Raw genomic sequence first — 24,847 nt, 5'->3', positions numbered from 1 at the left:
TACCAATTTTATTCTCAACAAACTGAGAACTATTGATGTTTGTATAAAGTAACTTAATTATCACTATTATTATCATTAAGTTAGTTTTTTTTGTTTTTAATTTTAATAATTGTTCCTTTTAAATCACATATTTTCAATGTAACATAGGCCTATATTGTGTTTTTGTTGTTTTTATTCCTCTTTCTTTAGTTTCTATAATGTAATTTCATTGTTTATTAATTATATATTTTTTATTGTTTATATGTGAATTTGTGCTCTGGCAACATTGCAACCTAAACATTCATTGCAATAGGCCTGAGAGAAAGAGAGAGAAATCTCTCATCTCATCTCATGGAAACAACTTTCTGCCAATACATATCAAAGTTGCTCCTCACTAGAGGAAGAGGTAGCCAGGCAACAACTATCACAATAGAAAGAAAACTCAATCGTGTGTCTTTATTCCACTGCAGCAAAGTCGCAGACATCAGCCCAAGGATAGGTACTTGATGTCACCGTCACACGGAAGCGCTTCCTCCGGCTGCACATTCAGGTCCGTGTGTGGTGATGGTGTCCCTTACTGATCCTTCAGAAATTCTTGAAAATGTAGCGTGTGTGGACGCTACTCAGTAAATAAAAGATCGTTGATTTGATTTGATTGAGAAAACAGAAAGAGAAATGTAGTTAAAGTAGTAACGGCGCTACTTGTAGCGACGCTACTGCCCAACACTGCCCATATAGTGTTGAAGCAGGCTTGGGGGCAGTAGGGCGCTGAGACGATGACTGCACCGGCTCTGTCTTGTTGCAGTCAAAGACGGAGCAACTTTATTCCATGCACAGTCAAAGGCTTCACCAGGTTTGTCGTGTGGCCGTTCTTGGCAGCAATTATTTTCCTTAATATTGCATTGCTGTTGCATTAGCCTTGTGCAATGTAGTCACACTTTTGATTTCTCCACGTCTTTTACATCCACGAGCCACGTCTCTGTGTGTAACCACTTTTAGATTTGGGCACATCAAGCATGCTGCATGCTTATTGGGTCATTGCCCTTAACAAGAACCTTTAGGTACCGAAATTTGGTACCGAAAGACAAGACATTTTTTGATACTCGATGGTATTGAGGCAATTCGGTCGGTGCCTAAAAAGTATTGAACTCGATACCCAGCCCTAGTTTTTATTACCTTAGAATGAGCCATTTCTATCTACATACACCGCGAGACGTCGCCATGTAGCGCTGCCATGTTGCTCCGCCATGATTCTACAGTAGCTCAAATGGACAAATGGCGTGACAGAGCATGTTTCACCACTACACTGATTACGTACGAATAAACAAAATAGAAACCGTAGTTTCTCCTTTTTGTGATTTGTGATATTGGGCTATATAAATACACACATTGTGCATAAAACCTGAATTAACCAAAATACTTGACACAATAATTGGCCTTAAGAAGTAGGAGAAATCACCACCTCACCACCTGCCATATATTTTTTTTTACCACAGATAAGACAAGTTTATCTGTGGAGGATCAGAATGTGTAGAAAGAGAAATACTCCATGTTCCAAACATTTATGTAACAAACCGTAAAGGAGAAGTACTGTGGTCATAAAGCCACATTATGCTCACAGGTTACCCATTAAAAAGCTTAAGCTGGAGTGTTTGTGTGTGCAGGGTGCTGATGGAATCAGGCTCATTCATTTCTGAGAAATGATCCGTGTTACTTGGATACCAGCCCTGGGACATGCTGTCACTTTTACACACAGCTTAAAACACGTGGACACACTTATTCACACATGATGACTTACACGTAGCTAAAGTGGACAGACATGCATGCACTCACTGACATGTACAAAAATGAGTTTCTCTCTCTCCCTCCCTCGTGTGCACGCACACTTGCAGATGCACACACAATCACACAATCGCTCACATCCCTCCCTGCTCCGTCAGCTCAACTGACAGCAGTAATGAGTTTCTTCTCTGCATAAGCCAACTGGCACCCACTCAAGGGAATTTTTCAGGCTGAATTGCGGCCATTAATCACAATCCCGGGCAACACAGTGCCATCACGTGTGTGGCACACAGAGATGCGTTCGTAATGGAGGCAATGGGACTTCAACATAGCAAAGGAGGAGCATGCAATTGTGATAAAGACAGAGGCAGTGGACTGATGAGGAAGGAATAAAAAAGACCACCAGAAAATGCATTAGCCCTTAATAAAGAAAATGTTTGGTTTGGTAAATCATCTCCTTCTTGTTGAGGGGATATCTGGGCATTGTCTGGGCTAAATGGAGGATAAAGATAGGAAGCATCAAAAGCCCAGATGCTCTATTCTGTAAATATGAGCTCAATTACTGCGAGGAGAGATGCTGTAACATCAATCATGACCAACAAGATAGGTGGGACAACCACTGCATGCCTTTAGGAACTCATAGTAACAACTAGGGATGGGTACCGCAACCCAGTATTAAACGGGGGCAGAGGCTCAATTATTGAATACCGTAGTATCTATAAGCTCCATGTTCTTTTATCTTTAACTTTTTGGTGTGATTTATTACTATGCCTTTCCTATTCTGTCTGTGTCGGGGCTGAGCTCCTCCACACACACACACACACACACACACACACACACACACACACACATCAACGTCAGATGACGACAACTGCGCTCGTAATGAATAAAACCTTCACGAGTATAAAGCCAGTACTTTATCAATACACCTGTTCAACAAGCATAAACGTGTAAACCTATAGAAAGCGATATTAAAATTTTCTCTGTCCGCAATCTCTTGATGTGTTTTACTCAAACACAACCCACACAGCTAATATGAAAACGGTCTGTTTAGCTTTGTTCGCCACTTAACATCTTAAAATTTGGCAAATATGTGTAAACTTCTCTCTCTACCAACACTACCTGGAGGCAGTGAATCATATTGGCCGCAGAAAGAGGAGAAAGATGACAGGAGGAAGGACTGATATTGTCTGAGTTCTTCATTTTTTCTAAACTTTACTTCAATTTATTTTACTGACATTTTAGATTTGTCTCCTTTGAGATATTATTGAGTTAATATAGCGACTCTGCTGTTGTAAACTTTACTGTTGCTGCTCTAGAAACATTTAGTTAGATTTAAAATATTAAATTCTAATCATGTTCTGAATTTATTCTTTTTTTTAAAAAATATATTAAAAAGCATAAAAAGCAATTATTTAGGAATTTAAAAAAAATGATAGGCTAACGGAGCATTTAAGATAATGGCAAAGAAAGAAGAAGCCATTAATGTATGGAGAATTGCCATCGCCTTGTTTTGTGACGTCCAGATATTGTCACAATCCCATCCTCTTGTTGAGACAGCTGGTCACAAGTCTGTGCCTCCTATTCTTTCCTTTTTGCTGTCTTTTCTCTCCCTCTTCCCCTCCATTCAGGCTGCCAGTTGACTGCGGTCACCAGGGATATTATTGCCCCCCACTCCAAACTGCCTAATCCCGATGAATTCATGCTAATATGCAGTTAGTAACCCCAAGCTCTTTTTGTACACACATGTGCAACCACTCCACCACGCCCACTGCTAGTTCACACCAATTGACGATGAAAAATAACCATACAAGAAGAGGAGCATAACAGGAGGAAAGGCAAGTGCAGGCCCTGTCATAAACACTTAGTGTTCCAAGACAGTGGATGAGAAAGCCCTTTGTCTCTGCCTCTACCTATGGTGTGTGCAAACAAAGACTGTGCAGATACTGTATTTGGTAAAATGGCATCTGTGTTCCATCAAAAAATTAAAATACCATTTTTCTGGTTTTGAGTAAACAAAGAGCCATTGTGCATTTACATAAATTGAGAGAAATATTATTTTCTATTGGAAAAAAAATCCCAAGTCCAAGGGTAGGTCTGGTTTATTATTAATTAATTTATTATTATTAATTATGGTATCAATCAGCTCAAAGCATACATTTTTGGTTACTTTTTATTTTTATTTTTTTATGTGATAGTTTGCATATACCACCTTAAGACAACTCTAATTGTCAATTAATCTGCTGTAGCAGTAGAAGATCCTAAAGTGGTCAAAACTCCAGCAACACTTGTAGTATATACAGTAGAACAAGTTTATTGTTAGACCTTGTGGCTTTGACCCTGATGAAGGCCACAAGCTGAAACCTAACAATAACATTGTTCTACTGTATATACTACAAGTGTTGCTGGAGTTTTGACCTATTTAGAAGTTCCTTCATTCTCCATGCACATTAGAAGTTGGGCCTCAAACCCCAATTCTGCTTCTTAGGTAGCAAATCCTTACACTGGAACCAGGAAATGTTTGCCAATGACTATTTTTACCATAAAATATTGTGATATGTTCTGTAAGTGTTTCCCCAGCTGTGAGTCAACTTGTGTATATCAACATAATGTTTCTGAGCAGTCCCTCATTCACACACTAACGGGTCTGTACTCTGCTATTAGATATGATGTAAAATAATGTCTCTCGTCTTGCCTATTCCCTGCAGTGGCTGGGAGGAGCACTACTATAAGCTGTCAGACATAAGCACATGTCACTAGCTCTTCCAACCTGCCATCAGCCAGCTAACCCTCTAAAACTGCCTTCCCGCTCACAAATAATGCTTATGCTGGCAAACGGAGAGGGCTATTACACTTCTAGCATCATGTTTCATCTTCTCACTCTGTGGCAATGAAAGTGTGTGCCTTACGTCTTACTAACAGATGACATGTAACCACTTCTATAAAGGAAAAAAAAAACATATACATTCATAAATATGATTAGATGATTAGACTGCAGTTGGATGGATGATACAAATTCTTTATATGGTTATAAAATAAACATGCGTCATCCTCTGAGCAGCTACTGAAAGAAGGCCAGTTGAAACATCTCTTAGGATGGATCTTAAAATTGCTACTACATCATCACATGGAGGTGGGAATTAAATCAAATGTTGTCTTTTCAGAGAGAGGGAAAGGTCTCGGTCTGCGTTGAGGGAAGGCACATTGAACATTAGTCTCCGTGTTTTTACTAGCAGCAGGTCCAAGCATGTACAGTCACTGGCCATGAGCATGAGGCAGAGTGTGCACATGTACATGTCAGTGCATTTATTTAATGTTAAGTGTAGGTAATGTGCATGTTACAGTGAGGAATTGAGTGTGGGGTCGGGGGAGCAGTTTTCCGGTATATTCTAACAGCAGAGGTGTGCTTCTTTAAGCTAGGCGAGCCTGCTGCTGTTGTTTGCATCCTGGTGCCTACTGAAAGTTGCCCTTGAAAAAAAGCTGCCGGGGTCAGGAGGTCACGGCACAGCATCGGAATGGAATGTTCCTTCCTGGTTCAAGGTCCAGCCTCCAGAGCCAGAGGGGCCCAGAGATCATTTGAGCCAAGCTTTACTGATGGCGGCTTTGCTGTGGCTCACTTGCTCTGCCACTTTAATCACTCAAATGAATGCTGCTAAGTCACCTATATCATGATTAAATTAATTTTACTGTTAAAGAAATCTCTTGGCATATGCTAGCAAATAAAGTGATTAGAGAAATATATATTGAAACATGTGGTGTCATATAGTACGAACTTTCATATCAATCCTCACCATATTTCAGGCTGCAATCAATTACCTGTTTGCTCTATAAAATATCAGAAAACAGTGACAAATTACTGATTACAATTTCCCTAAAGCCCAAGATGACCTAAAGGCAATCAGTTCATTATAACATAAGACAAGTTGAGCAGCTGGAATAAGGGATTGTTTAGAAATGTTGCTTGGATCAATTATCAAAATAACTGAGCCATTTCAGTGCAGGTTTTCATCATAATCTATGGTGGCTGAAAAATATCTGGTTGTTCTTTCAATATTGTAAAGCAATGCTTTTTTTTTGTTCATAAAAGTCTATATATAATGATGTTAAACATTTACAACACTGAATGTTATAATAATATATAATAAAACATGAATATATAAGCCTTTTGAAATGTACATTTAGTAAATCATTAGATTCCCTAAAGGGATACTAACAAAGTTAAACTACAGACATTGCAAACAGGTTGTCAGGAGGAAACTGGCCAGAAATCTTTCATCCTTTGCCATCAGCTACCTCTTCTAATTGGTTCCTCAGGAATTCATTTTATCCCTGGTGACTCCACACACGCTGGAGCCTGATGGGCTTTTAACCCCAAACACTTCAGGAGCTCCATCCCTATGTGACAACTACTGAGAAAAGATAGTAAAGATAGTTTTTGTTCAAGTTGAGTTCAAGTTTATACAGTAAATCCCTAATTCCAAAATTAGATTTTTGAATGTTGATTACAGTGCACAAAGCTAAACTCATTCAATCATTTCCTTTCACAATTTCTTGCAGTATCATACTCGTTCTCCAACAACAACAATAAATCTGCATTGTTTACACCTTGTATATTGATAGCTAGCAAGCTAGTCATTGATATTTCCACATATGATAGTGTGCTAAGCTGGCAACTCTGCTTTAAGGACAGGACTTAACCAATGTTGTATGCGGTCACTGGACCCAGTAAATGTTGGTCAAATAATATCATTAATGCACCCTAATCATTATAACTGTCATCTGTCAACTGTCAACATCTATTAAGCACGTCTGAAAATAGGTAATAGAGGTTAAAAAAAAACATTGTTATATGGTACCAACTTTTAATGACAGAAACTAACTGTTAAGCCTTCATGGAAAAACAGAATCACATGACAGAGACAAATTTCTGAGTGAGTGAAAATGTGCTTATTTTGCTCTTGTTCTTCCAGGCTGCTGTTTTGCTTGTTTGGGAAAGGGCAGGCTTTGAGCTGTGATGCTGTGGCAGCTTTGAGCCACCTTATTTCACTGCCAAATCCAAGGTCACTGCCACTGCCCGGGGCCATCATACAAGGGGTTGGGTCCCCATTGGGGAATGAGCAGGAGGCTGAGCGCTGGAGGAGGGGAAACGTAATGGGAGGGGAATTTAAAAAAGGGGAGGGGTATTCTGCCCTAGTGCACACAAAAAAGGTCACAGTTTCCCAGATAAACCCCCCTCTGCATCGTCCAGCCCCTCATGACCTATGACTCCTCTATTTCTGAGTCAATGCTAAAACAGAGGGAGAAGAAGGGGGAGAGAGGGTGCAAGGGGAAACACACCCACCCAGAGTCACTAGTGACAAAAGGGGGCCTCAACTACAGCTAGCTGAGTCGGTCAGGAGAACAAACGCTCAGGCCACCGTCACAAAGCAGAGCCACCAGAGGCTGCACATCTCCCCAGCCTCTGCCTGTTCCCAGCCACTCCAGTGCCCTGCATTTCACAACTAACAATAGGTGCTGCTCCACTCCGTGAGGTACCTCAGCACACACAAACACACACACACACAGGACAGAGAATGGAGAGGTGGCTGAGGCCCAAAGGAGAGCTGCTGCCTGCCCATCACTGACTGGCCTTTGTCTCAGACGCTTCTGCTTATTGGCCACCACAGAGAGATTTCCTGATCCCTGCTCAAACAAAATGGAAAACTGGAGTGAGGGGCCCTGTGTGAACAACTGAGAGGACGACAGTGTTATAAGATAACACTATTATGATTACTATTATCTGTACTACTAACTGGCTCTACCTCTGGTCTATTTTTGTTCTTATTACACATTTTCACCCATGCAAAACAAAATGTCTGCCGAAGGAGAAGATAGGGAGTTTTGGTGTTTTTTATTGGTGGATGGTCCAGACCCTGTAAAGGCTTTAACTGCGCAATCTGGCTATAAAGGCTCTGTTAAGTGTAGTGAAGCGCGGTGACGGGGCAGTAGCGAGAGCTAGCTAAGCCTCCAGTGAAGCTTGGAATCATAGGAACAACAACATACACTCTCAGTACACACCCACATATCCATGTGCTTCCATCCTTAGAAGGACCCTCTATTGACAAAATTGATTCCCTGTTGCCTAACCTAAACCACATCCTCATTTTGTTCTTAACACTACATGACAGTCCAAACCCTAAAATAGAACTTGAAGAAGCGTCTCTTCCAACGGGCCAGGTGACCTAAATATTACGAAAGACACACAAATGCTAGATTGAAAACAAAGGATTCAACACTAACACGTTGGTACAGATACAAATCTTGGAGAGGAGATCATAAATGCTTTGTCCAAATCAAAACAAGTCAATGCAAGATTGCTGTGTACAGACTGTAAAGCCAGACTCCAGCTTTTGGAGCCTGGGTGTGTTTTCAACCTTTGGCCCGACCTCTGCTCTCTCTCCTTTCACCTTTCACCTCTATTACAGAGGAATTCCTCCCTTGAGCCTTAAAAGTAGGCAGAAGGAATTTTAGGCCCCCTTTTCATTTGTTTGTTTGAGAATAGCTAGGGTGGTCCACAGACATCCGGAGATGAACACAGACTTCATTTGTTTGCCCAACTGACACATCCATTGACAGACACAGACCAACACACACACACCACAAACAAGGGTGCAATCCAAGCACTGAACTTGAATTTCAACTAAGGCCTAAGATGATCCGTGAGTTGAAGAGGTAAGAGCTAGATGTTTTGTTTTTCTTTCAATGTATCACACTGTCAAAAACACATATGCCACTGAGTTTAAATATAACGACTTGTTGGCATTGTTAGAATCTACCCAGTGACAAGCTGTTTCTGTATAGCATTCATTTTCTAAAAAAAAAAAATTATTCCAGTCCAACCAAGTAGAACGTTTAGTCAATACTGCTTTGTATGACAAAGAAATAAAAATACATTATCTGAATGGGCATTTTCTGGATGATCGGCTACAGTGTGCACAGCTGATGAGAGCAGCTGCTAGAAAAGTTGGCGCAGAGGCGAGCATCCTGTAATGGCAAGGCCAAAGTTTGCTAATGCAATTGAAGTTGTTCCGAACAGGAACTTAATATATCTGCTAAATATATAAAAAGCACAATTCAAAGAAACCATAAAATGTTAAACTTTAATTAATTAAACCAATTAAAAAATGACTTTTTCAATGACTCATCAGATACAGATGATCGAAGGATCACCACTTTGTGCTCTAACCTGCATTTTTCTTCTCACATGCCACTGATAAGCTACACCAGATGTATAAATATTTAATTTCTATATGTCAGCACATTTTAAAAAGTTGTTTGTATTGCTAAAAAAAATACTTTATGCAACTTATATTGCGTTACACTTTTAAAGAAGGAAACAGGGTAACACTTTCTATGAAGGTCATCGCTATAATGACTTATGCATATATTTATAACATGATATAATGCTTCCATAAGACATTATAACAATTGTTATAATCACTTACAAACATGCATTAGGGGCTATAGCAAAGTTTATAAGTCATTATGACCTTTTGATTTAATGTTTTATAACTAATAGCAATACCAGATTATACCACTGTGCACCAAGAATCTCCAACCATGTTCTATAGTACCTTATAACCATCGATTCTGCCTCGTTATGAATACACTTTAGTCACAATTTAGAATCAGTGATATAAAATGGAATAATAGCTTGTAGTAATGTTTAATGTTATATAGCATGTCTTGGTTTGTTTTAAGTAAAGTGTTAAAATGTCCATTCTTGTATAATATATTACAGGTGGACATAATACCATATGAACTAATTATAAGAACTTATAACACGAAAAATGACACACATTTTGCGCAGGAAAAGAGCTTTTATTTATTTATGTTATTTAATCGTGAGGTCCCAAGAGATTCTCATCCTAACTACCCAAACAGTGTTCCCATTCAATTACTTGAAAATGTTATTTAAAAGGTTTTGTTGCCATGTCTCCAATGATGTCTCCAATTGTCCACTGCATCTGTTAGGGCCTGTCCATAGCCTCACCATTCATCTGTGACAACATCTGAGCCTCTTCTTACATGTTATATGGTCGGAAACAGGTCTTCTCTCGAGTGATCTTTTCACCACCCTGAGACTGAGTTTTCTTGATGCAATTAAGTTGTGTTATTATGCTAAACTGAAAAATGTTCAAAATTCATACTGATTGTTCATAAAGTGAAAAAACATAAATAAAAGTTTTTTTCCTGCGCAAAATGTGTGTCAGTTTACTTAAAGCAAACAAATACGTGTCATAAGTTATTATAATTAGTTCACATGGTATTATGTTCACCTGTAATATATTATACTGGGATGGCCATTATAATACTTTACTAAAAAAAACCAAGACATGCTATATAACATTAAACATTATAAGCTATTATTCCATTTTATATCACTGATTCTAAATTGTGACTAAAGTGTATTCATAACGAGGCAGAATTGATGGTTATAAGGTACTATGGAACATGGTTGGAGATTCTTGGTGCACAGTGGTATAACTGGTATTGCTATTAGTTATAAAACATTAAATCAATAGGTCATAATGACTTATGAACTTTGCTATAGCCCCTAATGCATGTTTGTAAGTGATTATAACAATTGTTATAATGTCTTATGGACGCATTATATCGTATTATAAATATATGCATAAGTCATTGTAGCAATGACCTTCATAGAGTGTTACCGGTAACAGTATGTCAGGAGTAGCGGGAAGACATTGATCATTATTTTCCGTAATTTTTTAAGATCATTTCTAACAATTATTTTCATTTTAACCCGAAATAACATAGCGTTGACTAGATTGGTGTGGTACTTCCTGCATGGACTTAAACTGGATCCACTCCTACACGTGAGACAGAAATCTTTCCATCTCTAGATATTTCAGTATAATTCCCAAGTATCATGCAATGTGGGGTCCCTGAGTGTTAAATTTTGGGTTCCTTACTGTTCCCTCTATACAGTTTATACAGTACATAGGTTTCCAATGATATTGAGACAAAGTACAGTACATGCCAACAGAAAAGGTAAAAGGAATAAGCAACATGCTTGTTTGAGCAGTTCAGTATTTGCTACATCCAGAAATTTTACCACTCTTCAGTATCTGCTTCTCTTGTTTAGTGGCTCGTTTTGCCAAGTGATGTTGTTTACACAGGCAGATATTTTTAGAGCTTAAGAGTGCCCGTTCTGCTCCACACAGTAGCTCCCCTCTAACAGAAGACTGTTATAGCTCTCCACACATGTGTGTGTGCAGTGTGCATGGCTAAAGTCCTGTCAGCATAGCTCAAGATTGAAGCACACTAGTAACCATTGTGCTCTTGATTTTGTTGTATTAGCTGTTCATTCCTGACATTTGGAGATAAAGGAGATTAAATAAATGTAAGCAAGTTAGGGTGAATTTCTTTCTTGTTATCAATCATTCAGTATTATCAATAGTGTAATCAGATATAAACAATAGTTAATGCATTTAATAAAGTGACTAAAATGTCTAAATTGGTTTGAAAATGTAACTACAACCAAATTTTACATTGCATCTTTGTTCCCCACCAGGTAAAGACATACGGTAAACTAGGACAGTAAGGCATACTATGGGAGCCCTTAGTGAATTTCCACTGCTCAAAGTCAATGATGTGTCATCTTCAGAAATAATAGGGATTCGCTCTGCCCCTTCCCCACAGAAGAGTTGGACAAGCTTAAGCATTTGGCAATGCAAATATCCAGAGATGGCATCAGGGACATTCAGTATTGCTGTTTATTCAGATCCCTGACAAAAAAAATAAAAATCCCGTAGAGGACAAACAGGATCTTTATAGTCATAGGAGACAGAGAGACAAAGACAACGAGATGGTTTACCCTTGCCTTTGCTTGTACATAACCATGCAGAGTATAGGAAAAGGACCCGCTTTGTACCAGTTCTGAAAAGTTGATCGCTACTCCAAAACACATAATAAATACTCTATTTCATTGTTGCCAATTCTAAATCAACTCAAATTGAGCATGCATAATCAGGCAATGAGATCTGAGCATTTAATCTGCAGGTGTACAGTAACAAACCGGCTTCTGGTGTAATTACACAGCAGAGGTCAGAGCTCTCATCCCTTCAGTACTCTCATCAGTAGAGAAAAAAAGGAGAAGAAAAAAGCCCTTTCTTCCTGGCAGACGGATAGAGGGTTACTGACCACACAGCAGCCCACATACCTGCCCAAAACAAAGAACAGGGCAGACATAGGCCATGTACGTATGGTTTACTACTCTGTGATGTTTGTAAGACCGGAATATCAATGAGAGGAAGGCTGTCAGATGAAGTTACTTAAGCTCCAGTGTCAAACATACAGTAGATTCTTTGCATGAACTAATCTTTAATTTTGCAAGGATCAAAGGAAACACTATGATGACTTGTGTTTAAATGTCAAAACAAGCTTTTATGTCATTTTTTTGGCTTATATGACAGAGAGATGACTTGCTTCGTGGCAAGTGAGCAGAGAGGTGCAAGGCTAGGAGGGGGGACTGATCGAGGGCGGGGTTTGGCTGGCAGACAAAGGGAGCTACAAGGAGATGTAGGGATGGCTCTTCAGCATTCACTCAGGCAGGAGGCCATGAAAGAGGGGGGGCATGGAGGTCTGAGGGTGATGGAGAGCCACCGTCGACCCTCCAAACACACGCGCATGCACACGTACACACACTCGTGTAAAGTAACATGAGCTCCCCATAAATCACTCTCACTAAGCGCTGTCTGACTAGCTGCTAGTAGCAAGCCATTCACACAGCTTTTACATTTAGCATGTTGCAACCTCTCCTGTCCTGCCACAGCTGTATATTTAGTTTCTTTCGGACTCTGCCTGCTCGACATCACAGGTGTTTACATTTCCACCCCAGAAAGGAGTTAAATTTACACGAATGAGAGGGATGGGTATAAACTGAGACACTTTTACAGGCATCCTCTGTCTTCTCCTGTTTCGTCCTTTACAGCCCCCTGGGTTCCTCTTTTTCATTAAAGTCTCATTCAGAAGCCTACCATTATAATGGCAGTACAATTCACCATGACGATCTCAGAATCAAACAAGGTGGAAATTATCATCCAGCAGCCAAGGGCTCTTTGTCTATACTGAAGTAGTCCATAAAATAAATGCAAGCATAATACAATTATTATACTTGCATTTATTGCATTTTTTGTTTTACAATTTGTGTTTTCACTCTCCTTATGTTTGCACTGACTGTGCTGTCTTTTCTCAGCACACTTCATATTGTATAGTGTTTGCAAATCTTTTCGAATGGTCCCTGAGGTCAATTGCAGTCTCCCAATATGAATTGGACTGGGGGGAAAAATTATTTTCTAACAAAGCTTCAACTCTTTCCAATTAATTCCAGACAAACAGACAAAAGCAAGTCATTTCAATTGATCGTAAAAGCTATTTTGTAACAGGGGGGCTTTTGTGGTGTGTTGCCTGGTGACGTGGGTGTGCTGTGGGGGAGGGGCAGGAGCCCTGGCTGGGTCCACTGTACCAGGCTTGTCATTCATCCAAATGATGAAAAGCTTCCTGAACGTAAGCTAATGAGGAGGTCCTAGAGAAATTGAGGAAAGAGAGAGAGAGAGAGCCGGATGGAGAGAAACCGACCATCAAAGAGATAACATTTAGGAGGAAAAAAAGAGTTTCCTAGACCGACCGCCGATTTAGAGGGGCAACGGGGAGTCCGTCCTACACCAGCCCCCGACAGTGTGCTCACACAAATGGTTGTCAAGCAAATAAAAAGTGAAATTTATGGAGGGAGGTAGTGTGGAGGGTAAGATGGAGGCTTTATCCACTGGGAGGGCCCATAAAGAGGCTTCAGTAATCACACCACCCATTGCATCACAGTGGTACAAGTCAGAGCTCTGTTGTAAGAGGGACTATAACACAGCAAATTACCTCAAAAACACAGAGAGAACATCAACATTAACAAACACTAGGAACAGAAAAAAAAAAAGTATTTTTGCCCAGTGCAGAACTCTGGTGGGCCAGGAGAGGCTGGAATGGACCAGTGATTGTCCAAACCTCTGCAGAATATACTTCACCTCAAAGATTAAGCTCTTTTAAGACCTCATTTTGAAGACCTAAAATTTAACAGCTTGACTAATTGATGCTTTATCAACCGGGGAGTGCTTCTCTACTGAACCAACACCTGCATGAACCTGGAGGCTGAGGTGCAAGAAGCTGGAGGATAGTTAAAATTATTCTGAATGTAAAAGCCTCTGATTCTAAAATAATTTGGGCACATTTATAGACTACAAAACAATGAAAAACAGTGTTCACAATGAAATACCAACATTACTGTTATTGCAAATCTTTCAAATCACAGAAGGTATAAGTGGGCTATGATGGCTAACATGGGAACATTGTTCAGTCAAAAGTAATTACCTTGTGAGTCCCTTTGAAGGGTCTCTGGAGAATTATTTCACAGGGATGGCTTTTTGCTGCCTTGATAGAAGTGAGACTCTATCAAGGAGGGCCATCATTATAGCAGAGCCTTTACTCATTTAGTGCCTTGCCAAAAGACTGCTCAACATAACCCCAAAAGGTCAGAGGTCAAGGGTCAGAATGTGACTTTTAGTAATCCGTCAGTTCCTTCCTAATCAATACAAGTCAAAAGGAAAAGCTGGAAAAGGTCAGAAGAGTGGCTAAAACATAATATTTCCTCCATGAACGATTTTGAACTTGATGTGTGCTCCAGGTCAGGTTCATTCACATCACATTGCATATTCAGTCTTTCAGAAACAGAGGAGTGACTGAGTATTGCATACTTCATTTTTATTTTTATTATTACTACTTCATTGTTCATGCTCACACATTTTTGAACCTTTGAATTCAAAAAATCAATTTGCTAAATATTACAAAGATTAATTTGTGAGGCACAATTTGACATCACAGTGCAACACATTAACATGATGATTAACACTGTCATCATTTGCAACCATTACGAGAAATGTCAGTGGTTGGTAGAACAGATTAGTGAGGGACAGTGTTGCATGGTTTGTGTTTGGCTACGTAAGGAGAGGACTGGATTGCTGGATGACTCCACTGCATCACAACTGTAACGCTGTACTTTACAGATCACCACTTTTATCATTACTATGACATACTCTCACTGCACTGCTCTATTCTCGCTAAAATATTCAGCAGTTTCCCCACACTAATGGAGAAACACATTAAATAGATAACTTTGAGGTCAGTGTTTACTTGCATTTCTGAGTGTACACCATCTTATGATTGCACCTCTATGGTCTACTGATCTAGCAGACAATCAAAATGATTCTACCAAGTCTAGTGAGCAACATACTATCAGTTATTGAAGGTATAAATAATGTACTATACATTGCTGCAGTACCAATCATCAGGATAATTCTATCGTTTTCTCTGCACCCTGTTCAGTGTGTTCATACACCTATAGATTTTCATTTTCCTCATGCTTTCTTAAAACTATGTCAAGGTAATTATGTGAAATAAAACAAAAATAGGGGGACCGTATTGATGACTTTCCCCTGATGCAGAAAAGGAAATGTGCTACAAAGGCAGCTACAGTCTGACCTTTGAAGAGAAAGACCCTTTGTGGAGGTAATAAAAGGTTGCATTTGTTTGACAGTGCCAGCCAGTGAGCTAAAGTGACTTTTCCCTTCGGTCAGTGAGACATCCATGCTAACCTCCCTATCCCACTGAGTGGAAAAGCTGTATTGGCCACAACAGCACAGCAGTATGCTGTCCACACACAGCCCGGGAATCAACAGGCTTCAGCAAACCTTTGTCCATCTCTGTGTTACAGAATTTATATAACAGAGCATTCAAAAAGTCTTAACTCAGCACAGTGTGGAACAGTACAGTATCACTAAGCTACTGCTGCTGCTGCTACTGCAACATCTCAGCGTGTTCACAGAGGAATGTGAACATCCTTAATGCCTTTAAAAGTAAGTTGAGACACGCACTGTATGTGTGTGAGAGAAAAGAGAAGAGGGATGTATAGAGAGTCAGATTGTCTTACAATGATATGATAAAAATGTTGTAAATGAACCACGGCAACAATGCTGAACTTAATGAACTAAAGCAACTTCAAATAAGAGATTTAGTGGTCAAACCAGAGAAAATTAATCTTGATGCCTCTACCAGTGAGTGGGCGGCCGGGTTGCTTCGAGCTTATTGCACTCTTACAAAGCAGCTTGAGCGCTTGTTAATGCTAAACTCAAAGGCTTTCATTTCTAAGCAGCACTGTAGATGAACATCAGAAAGTTCATTGCACTCAAACAATGATATTAAAATATTTAAATGATTCCACTGCTGCATATATTAAGTACATTTCCAGTGTAACAATACCCCGATGACTGTGACTGAAATGTGATTACTTACGGCGATATTTCAATTACATTGTTTACATTTGTAGGAAACACAGATCACAACTTAATCAAACTTAAGTGGCTCTGGTTGCATATCTGCATCGCTCAATCATGATTTATTATTCTGGCACTTGGCATCATGACAACACAATTAAGCCCAGACAAACTATTGAGTTGGTATTAAGATAATACGATCATTTAAGATGATAAAACCAGATAACAACTAAGGATAACTCAGGATAACAACTGAAAACAACAATATCAAAACCGAAGCCAATTACAGGTTGGCTTCCAGATTGCACGCCACCATGTTGGTTGTAAGATGAGATGATCGATACCACTATCATGTGTGTACGTTGAATATAAAATTGCAGCCAGCAGCTGGTTAGCTTATCTTTGCAAGACTGGAAACAGCTAGTCTGGCTCTGCACGAAGGTAACTCAGTCTGCCTACCAGCATGCTCACTAATTAACATGAATTATCTCGTTTGTTTAATCTGTACAAAAAGTATACAACATTATGTTTTGGTTTTACCGGGGGTTATGTGTCCGATTATTTCTTGGCTGGTCACAGTGACTTCCTGAACGCGTTGTCACTGTGGTTGCCAGACAACCAGCAGAGACTCCAGGCGTATTTTGTTACCTTTGGACAGAACCAGGCTAGCTGTTTCCCCCTACTTCCATTCTTGGAAAAGGCAACATTTTTATCAGTGCTTGACTATGCAGATGTAATTTACATACATGCTGCTGCCCATACCCTCACGCTCTTGATCACAGTTCTTGTAAGATTTATTACAAGTGACAGTTTTAGAACCCATCATTGTATCCTCTATGAGAAGGTAGGGTGGCCATCACTTACCACTTGAAGGGAACACCACTGTCTTTTTTATGGACAAAGCCCATCCTTAATAAGCTATCATTTGATTTATCATCACTTTTAAGACTTAGTAATATGGGATACTGTACTCGTTCCACAATGCATTACCTTGGATTAATGAATATGAAATGGAGAAAAACTGCTTCACCTTTTACACTCCTCATAGGAGGAATAAGCTGTCTGTTGAGAGATGTTTTATATAATGAATGCTGTTTTTTTGTTTTTTTGTTTGTTTTTTACAATATACTTGTTTTATGGTCCTTTTCTTTGTGTTTTTAATTGATAAGTCAATTGTCTTGTGTTTGCATTGTATTTATTTTTGTGTAAAATGTTTTTTAATTATGTATTTGCAGGGTATGCACTGTGAATGACAGCTTTCCCAAATGGCTTTTCCTTGATAAATATTTAAAGGCTATCTATACTTTATGCTACAGTAGGCTAACAGGTTGTCTTCTCATCTACTTTAACTCTTGACAAAGAAGCTTATTTTTCCCAGTGAATGCATGTCATCGCACACATTATATAGAATGCCTTACAAGTGCATCGCTCTAAGACAGAAGAAGAGACTTACTTGCTGCCTGAATACGGGCCTTGCGGCTCACCACCAGCCCAAAATAATTCTGGGCCATGCACTCGTAGTCGCCCTCGTCAGATGAGCCATCAGATTTGGTCTTCTGGAAGTGACCAATGAGGAGGGAGCCATTGATGAAGGTGGTGTGATGCTGATCCTGAGTTAAAAGCATGCCGTTGTGTCTCCACTGTGTCGTAATTGGGGGAATTCCGTCCACCTGGCAGTGGAGCATGAGGGGCTGTTCCTGTACAGCGATGATGTCACTGGGCTCCAGTGTGAAGGACAGCTCCGCTTCGCTCATCACACCTGGAAAAACAGAGACACACACAAATATATAAAATATTTATATAAAGTTCAGCGTCAAAGTTGATTCTTGACCTTGTAAACACTAACTAGATTTTTCATCTCATAGTTTTCCTCAGCAGATGGAGTTTGCACAGTTGTCACAGTCAAAAGATTTAAGGTTTAAGATGCCCGCCATGAACCGCAACATCCCCAGTTCCAGTCTGGCTGGGGACTTGTTGCCCAACTCCCTGTCTCACCCTCATTTCCTGTCATCTCTCTACACTGTTACCACCATCCAATAAATGCTCCTCTTCCCAAAATAGCTACATAAAGATAACTATACAAATTTATAAATCTGTCTCCAATTATATAATACAGCATGCGCTAGCTCTCCTGAGACATCTCACATGATCTCATTCCAAACAGTTGAGTAAAGCATTTCTCTATATCAAATTATGCTCCTTTGTCAAAAAACACATTGCACAAGCATAGGAGATTGCAAACACACTCTGTAACTATATCACACTTTGTCTCTAAAACCAGAGAGGGAACCATGAGCCCAGTGCATTCAAACGTTATAGTTGATGCTATATTAACCATGTTTGTGTCACCCACAGTTCCTCTAAATGTCAACACAAAGACAGAAAATGCACAGTCACCCTTAGTTTAAAGTTTAGACCACAGGATTTTTATTGCAGGATCTGAGGTTGAGTGCAGGTACTGTATATATGGGGACAAAAGCTCACAAATGTATGCAGGGGCCATAAAATGGAGTGCTTTAAAAGCAATGAGTAAAATCTTCAAAAAAGAAGCTAAAATAGGGTTTATGAGATCTCTCTATTTGTTCTCCTTAAGACTCCAGGTGTAGTGTGCTGTGTTGAAGAGGTGACTGGGCTTTGCCCTCATGCAGCTAGGGAGTTAAAATAATACATTTTACAAATGCTGTTTATATTTTATTTTTATTTTGCTTGCACTGATTATTTGACTTATAACATTTTGTTAATTTAATTTATCCTATTATCTGACTAGTTATTGAAGCTGTTCTCATCCATTTATTCCTTTTCCATACCTACTTATTACTATCCAGAGTCATGAGTGACTGCAACAGGCCTAAATGATCATTTTCAGATCAACCTTCACACCTAAACAGGAAGAATGCTCCTTGTGTCATATTGCTGACAGCAGCTCGTTGGGCCTTACAGCTCATGAATAAAAAGCTTTGACTGAGCTACCTCCAGGCTACAGTCACAAGGGAATTCATAGGCTATGGATTAAATGCACGCAGAGCATGTATACTCTTGTACAGTATAAACACACAACATGGCCTTGTACCAGCTAACCTTTTGCAGACATTTTGTCACTGTGATAACTGCTTTTTAACCACACAACACAAAATGATACTCTGATTAAAAGTGCAAGGCCAGTTATATATGTTTGTAGTGATGCTTTATGCTTTATAATGGGGTGAAGAGATCAGACTTTTGTATTTGCGGTTTCTGGGGGGAAAGAGGGGGGAATGGGAGAATAATAAATAAAGGATGTAAACAGCCTGACCTGACTTGGTACTATAAAAGAGGAGCTTAGCAGGCTCTCTTGGTATCATGTTTCAGCTGCTGATGGACTAAGCACTACCAGTCTCTGCCTCAGGCCCTGGAATCTGGTGGAAGGGGGGCTAAGGGAGGGCAGGGGAGGGGGGTGGCAAAGCACAAGGGTCAAAACAGAGAACCTCCGGCTTCATCCCTCAAATTCCAGTCCAATAATACTTCTTCTTAGGTGCAGACAAGGAATTCATTGACACACTCCTCCATGAAGATCACATGTGAAGTATAATGCAAAGAAGCATTTCCTCTTCCTCTCTTCATGCTCTGCAGCCTTTCTTTATGTGTCCCCCTCCTCCTTTTTTCACTCAACAAGAACTGTAAGGAAATGGCCATGGGACCAGAGAGACATCAGTGTTACCACTGGTGAAAAACAAGGGGGTGGTGGTGGTGGTGGTGGTGGAGAAATATTTAACCCTTAGCTGGCCCGGGTTAGCTGGATCCCGCTGCCTGGGCTGCTGGTCTCCAAAATGATGCTGCCCACAGAGTTCCATCTCCTTTGGTCCAAGCCCGATCTCATGTTTTCACACAGGAAGCAGCCAGCAGAGAAAAAAATAGCATACAAAGAGCCTGCAGCCACACATCCAGTCAGTCACACTTCACGCTTTGATCAAAACATGGATCATTCTCAGAGTAATGTTTGAGGATGTAAAACATATGAAAGTGTTATACTCAACCTTCCTCTGTGTAGATTAATATGAGATTGATGAAATATATTGGAGGCTTTTTTTTTCAGCTTTAAGATGTCAAATTACATTGGTCAGTGTTATCAAGTCTAGCAGCAAACAGGATAATCACAGTTCAGTGTTCACTGTGTTACAACGCCATTGATTTGGAGTTGATTAAACAGCTTCATTGATGTTGTATATACTTCCTTGTGATTTCAATTAATCAGAGTTTCTTCTTTAGCAAAACAATGTGAAGGTTCTTGGGCTTTCCTTATGAATAAGGCATGTTGCTAGAGTGGCTAGTGCTAGTGACTGGCTGGTGCAATCCTGAGCTCTGGGTGGGTGGAAGGTTACAAACAACGGTGAGAAAAAGTTCAGAGAAAATCAATTTAAAGACAACACTGAATCATAGCACAGGTCCAAATGAGATAAAGCAGATAAGAGGTGAAGAGAAACAAGGGAAAGCCGAATTTTCCACTTTTGGTGGATTACTTTAAGGTTATCTGTGAAGGCTGAGCATCCAGACGGTGTGCAGAAAGGAGACCACAGCTGCATGAACGCGTTGACAGACATGAATCTATGCATGGATTTTCATGGTTAGATAAGGAGACAGACTGGCAGACACATACACATATACACACACACACACACACACACACACACACACACACACACACCCTAATGCACTTTCCATGCAAAGTAAAGAGACACTAGCATGTAGGATTACTGGGTGAGACCAGAGAAGTGTTGGCTAAGTGTGGCTCATGCTCTGGCTTACTATTGACAGATAAGTGTGGCTGGCTGGCACAAGGTTTACTGCTGCAACAGTAAAGTGAGGATCATACACCAGCTCCAGCCAGACAGATGTAGTTAGCAGACACAAGCACTCACTAATATAGCTAAGTGAGCTCAGGCATGCACACACTATAGGATTTTCCCAGGCAGCAGCGTGAGCAACACAACAATTTGGCATCATATCTATATGATAGGAAATTAGGATAGAAAAAAATACTTTGGAATTTATGAGATTTAGTATAAGCATTAGTATCCTATTAATTCTATAATGCATTTAATGTGACCTTGTTAACAGAAAGGCCCAGAGTTACAGATTTAGAGTAGTTTTCATTGCCAAATCACTTGTTTTCTCTCTTAGCATCCATCTGTTGCAGCTTATTGGCAATCCATTCTTATTCACCACCAACATATTTTTTCCTAAATCAACAGTCAATTTTGACAGAGTGCTGCAGCATTGTGTTAGGTTTGTTTGAAATGTGGAATAATGTTTTGCACACAGGACAACAACTGTGAATTTATCCTCTATTTGTTTCACTGCACTGTGGCATTTCCACTTTAAAGAAAATGATGCATGGCACTTATATCCCACTTTAGTGGTGAGTATTAAATAGGAATGGACTTACAAAGATATTCAGTGTCCCTTTAAAGGTGTCTTCGAGCATGCATAGCACAAGTCATGTATTTGCATTGAGATCACGGACGGATGAAACACCAGAAAGTCACTGGTGTAAATTAACTACTAAAAACTTTACATAGTGTCTGGCTATAAAAGCAATATTTATTCTATTTCCAGGGGGGAGACTACGCATGCAGCATTGATATTTATATTCCCTTCTATAGGCTTCTACTTGATAAATTATTAATCAAAATTTTTCTTTTCTAGCCACCGCAATACTCATGAGAACGTAGTTTCAAGTGTCCTAGTATTCACCCGTTATAATTACAGCAGCTGAGGGATGATTACAAAGAAATGGCAGCAATACAGTTTTAAAATGCCGCACAAGAATGCTGAGAAATAGTCCATGTGTTGGCATGATAGATGTTGACCAGCTGTTGCACATTTCACCTCTCTCATCCATTTTCTCCTCAGTACTGCACAATCTTCCCTCACAGAAGTATTCACCTGTAGTATTGTTCTATGACCCTCAAAGTGATAAATCGAATGCATTCTGGTGCCTTTAGATTTAAACAAATGAGTTTATGAGATACTTTAGTCAGCAGGAACGTAAACACTTATGAAGTTAAGTGAAAGTTTTCAGGACTTTCTCCTAGATACTACTGATTTAAAACATTCATCCTGTCCTTTATGTGAAACTTGAAAGACATAATCTAACTCAGCTCAAAGCAAACAATTACCCTTTGAGAAGCTAACGTTGGATCGTGAAAGCTTCTGAATGACCTATTGCGTTCTACCTCAGAGTTTGAGCTCTTCAGGCCTTAATAAATCGAATGCAGATATTCATCTTACTGCTTCCTTCACTCTTATCAACTCTGCATAAAATGTCATAAAAAGGCGCCTTCATCTAAACTGAATCTAATCTCCGAGGCAGCACTTGAAAGAGCTTAATTTCTTTAATACGATGGATAGATTGGAACTACATCCATCACAGAGCTGTGTTTCTGACGTTTTTGTTCCCAGTACTCTGAATGAACATGTTATGAGCCACTGTGTACTAGCCTTTATAGTTCCAGTGGGGGCCTTTGTGGGTCCCTGTGTGGTATGCTTTGCAAATACTCAATTCTCTCTCCTGCCTTTGAATTAAGAGGCCTCACATAGAGAGAGAAACTGTCTATCATAGTATACAAAGGGCCAAAAAAAGAAAATTTGAAAAGGAGGAGTGGGACAGTCTTGACATTTAATCTGTACAAATATTCTCCCCAGCAGGCAATACCCACAGCCTTTTAATCTATCCTCAGAGCAATAACCAGTGTCACTTCACCCAGCCAAAGGGTGCTGTAAGGACGGGCTAGTCAAGAACTCCATCTACTTCAGAGGTCCCCTAATATGAAATGAAACTAATCTAGCATGCCAAAAGTTAGCTTGTGGAGGTAAACAGTGCAACTACAATGTGTGGTTTAATAAAGTTTCACAAAGCATTTGGTCCTAATTCTCCACTTAGTGCTGAATTTGTAATATTGTTGTGTCATATTCTAATATATTCTAAGTATCTAAATATATTCTAATTCCTGTTTATCATTTGTGTTTTTGCTACAGTTTTACAGAATGTGATTCTTAATCTTTATTAAATATGCAAGAAAAAGTATGCCTTGAGTTTATTTGAGGACTTCACACTGTTAGCTATCAGCTTTGGAAAAAAACGTGCAACTCATTGCAAGGGCAGGATAGAGACCATGTGAATAGGTTCTAACTCTGCCGCCCTATACTATTACTGAGGCCTGACTAAAAGGCAGTAATGAGGAGAAAACCATTTCTGATAACAGACAGGAACAGTAAGTGTTCCACACAATTAACAGCTATTGTAACACAAGAATGTGACTTTCTCATTGCACCGATTGGGCACCTTTCAGCAGGACATTCTTTACATTCTTCTGATAGTGTTATCAAAATAAATATGAAAGCAATCCAGCAATTCTCCTAACTGCATTGCACGTGGCTACTGTGTTTTATTATGGTGCCACCTGGAAATCCAAGACCTCAAAAGCCATCTAGATTTGAACATGTTGTGCATGTTCTGAAGAATGTACAAAATATAAGTTTAAACATATGGGTCCACATGTTCCTCAGTACTTTCCATACTGGCATTTACTACCGAAATAACGGACACCGGAGAGGGGCCAAGTTCAAGGTTAGTGGTCAGCAGCGCACTTATTACAGCTTGCAGCATGCACCATGCTCCGGAGAGCAGCAGACTAACAGTGGTTGCCCTCTACAAAGCTCTACAAAGCTATCACACACCATGCAGCACTACTCGCTACTGCGGTAATAAGATAATGCCACTTACCGATTAAAGCATTCAGGAGTATTCCCAAAAAGCACGGAACAAGGCGGCGGCGCCTTGTGGATGCCATTTAAACACTTATGCACAAAATATTCCTGCACTCTCAGAAAGCGACGTGAGGTGAATAGACTGGGGTAAAAAAAAACAACAACACACACACATATACAGATATCCAGTTACTACATGTTCCGAACTACAGTGCTAGTTTGGTGGCTCGCTGGGGTTGAACAAGCTTTCGCCATTTTAACCATCTATCAGGAATCTGTCAGCATCCCGCTCTCTCTCTCCTCCTCACTGACTCTGCTGTATCCCAAAGACAACCCCTTTCTCTCTCTCTCTGTCACACACACACACACACACACACACACACACGCACACACACACACACACACACACACACGCTGAATCTGCTCTCGGAACAAAGAGCCGACTGCTCATTGCTTTGCTCCCAACGCATGAGAAACCTGCAAAAAATGCATGATTTCTGCATGTCAATACAACAGCACGCCTATTACTAGACTCCTTCTACAGATAATCTAGGCATAGTAATTATAATACTACTAACAGTAGCAATAATCGTACCCATAATAATAAATAAAAGTGATATCAATACCATCGAGACCATAATATCATAACTATGATGTAATAATATGCTGATGTACAATACTCCCTAGGCTATAATTTAGGATACCGGACTATATGACAAGTAAAAACAAAATCTTTCTTCTGTTATTGGCTGCACATAGAAAAAATACATGATAAAGCAAATGACAAAAAGAAACAGCCATGATAAATCATTTTGTCCCCACATGGCTATAAGAGTTTGTTTTTTAAAAACAGGCTCAGTGTCATAAGAGCAATAAAAACAACATTATTTAATTATGATGAAGTGGATGTGTTTTATTTAAAGCTGCCGGTTCATCATTTGATAACCTGATATCGTAAATAA

At 39.7% G+C, this 24,847-nt stretch overlaps 1 protein-coding gene across 1 annotated transcript in view; it reads right to left on the bottom strand.

Annotated features, from left to right (window-relative positions):
* Positions 1 to 23,981, bottom strand: part of igdcc3 (immunoglobulin superfamily, DCC subclass, member 3) — a 57,071-nt gene extending 33,090 nt beyond the window's left edge. Inside the window, exons 1-2 of the mRNA XM_046032922.1 lie at positions 23,902 to 23,981; positions 17,593 to 17,898 (exon numbers count right to left, since the gene is read on the bottom strand). Of these exons, the coding sequence (XP_045888878.1) occupies positions 17,593 to 17,898; positions 23,902 to 23,968 (373 nt within the window). The 5' untranslated portion in view covers positions 23,969 to 23,981. The remainder of the gene's footprint in view (positions 1 to 17,592; positions 17,899 to 23,901) is intronic.
* Positions 23,982 to 24,847: the final 866 nt, after the last annotated feature.

The sequence above is a fragment of the Micropterus dolomieu genome, linkage group LG20 (genome assembly GCF_021292245.1).
Source record: "Micropterus dolomieu isolate WLL.071019.BEF.003 ecotype Adirondacks linkage group LG20, ASM2129224v1, whole genome shotgun sequence".
Taxonomy (NCBI): Eukaryota; Metazoa; Chordata; class Actinopteri; order Centrarchiformes; family Centrarchidae; genus Micropterus; species Micropterus dolomieu.
The sequence above is the reverse complement of the archived record's forward strand: the minus strand, read 5'-3'. Positions and strand labels throughout refer to the sequence as shown.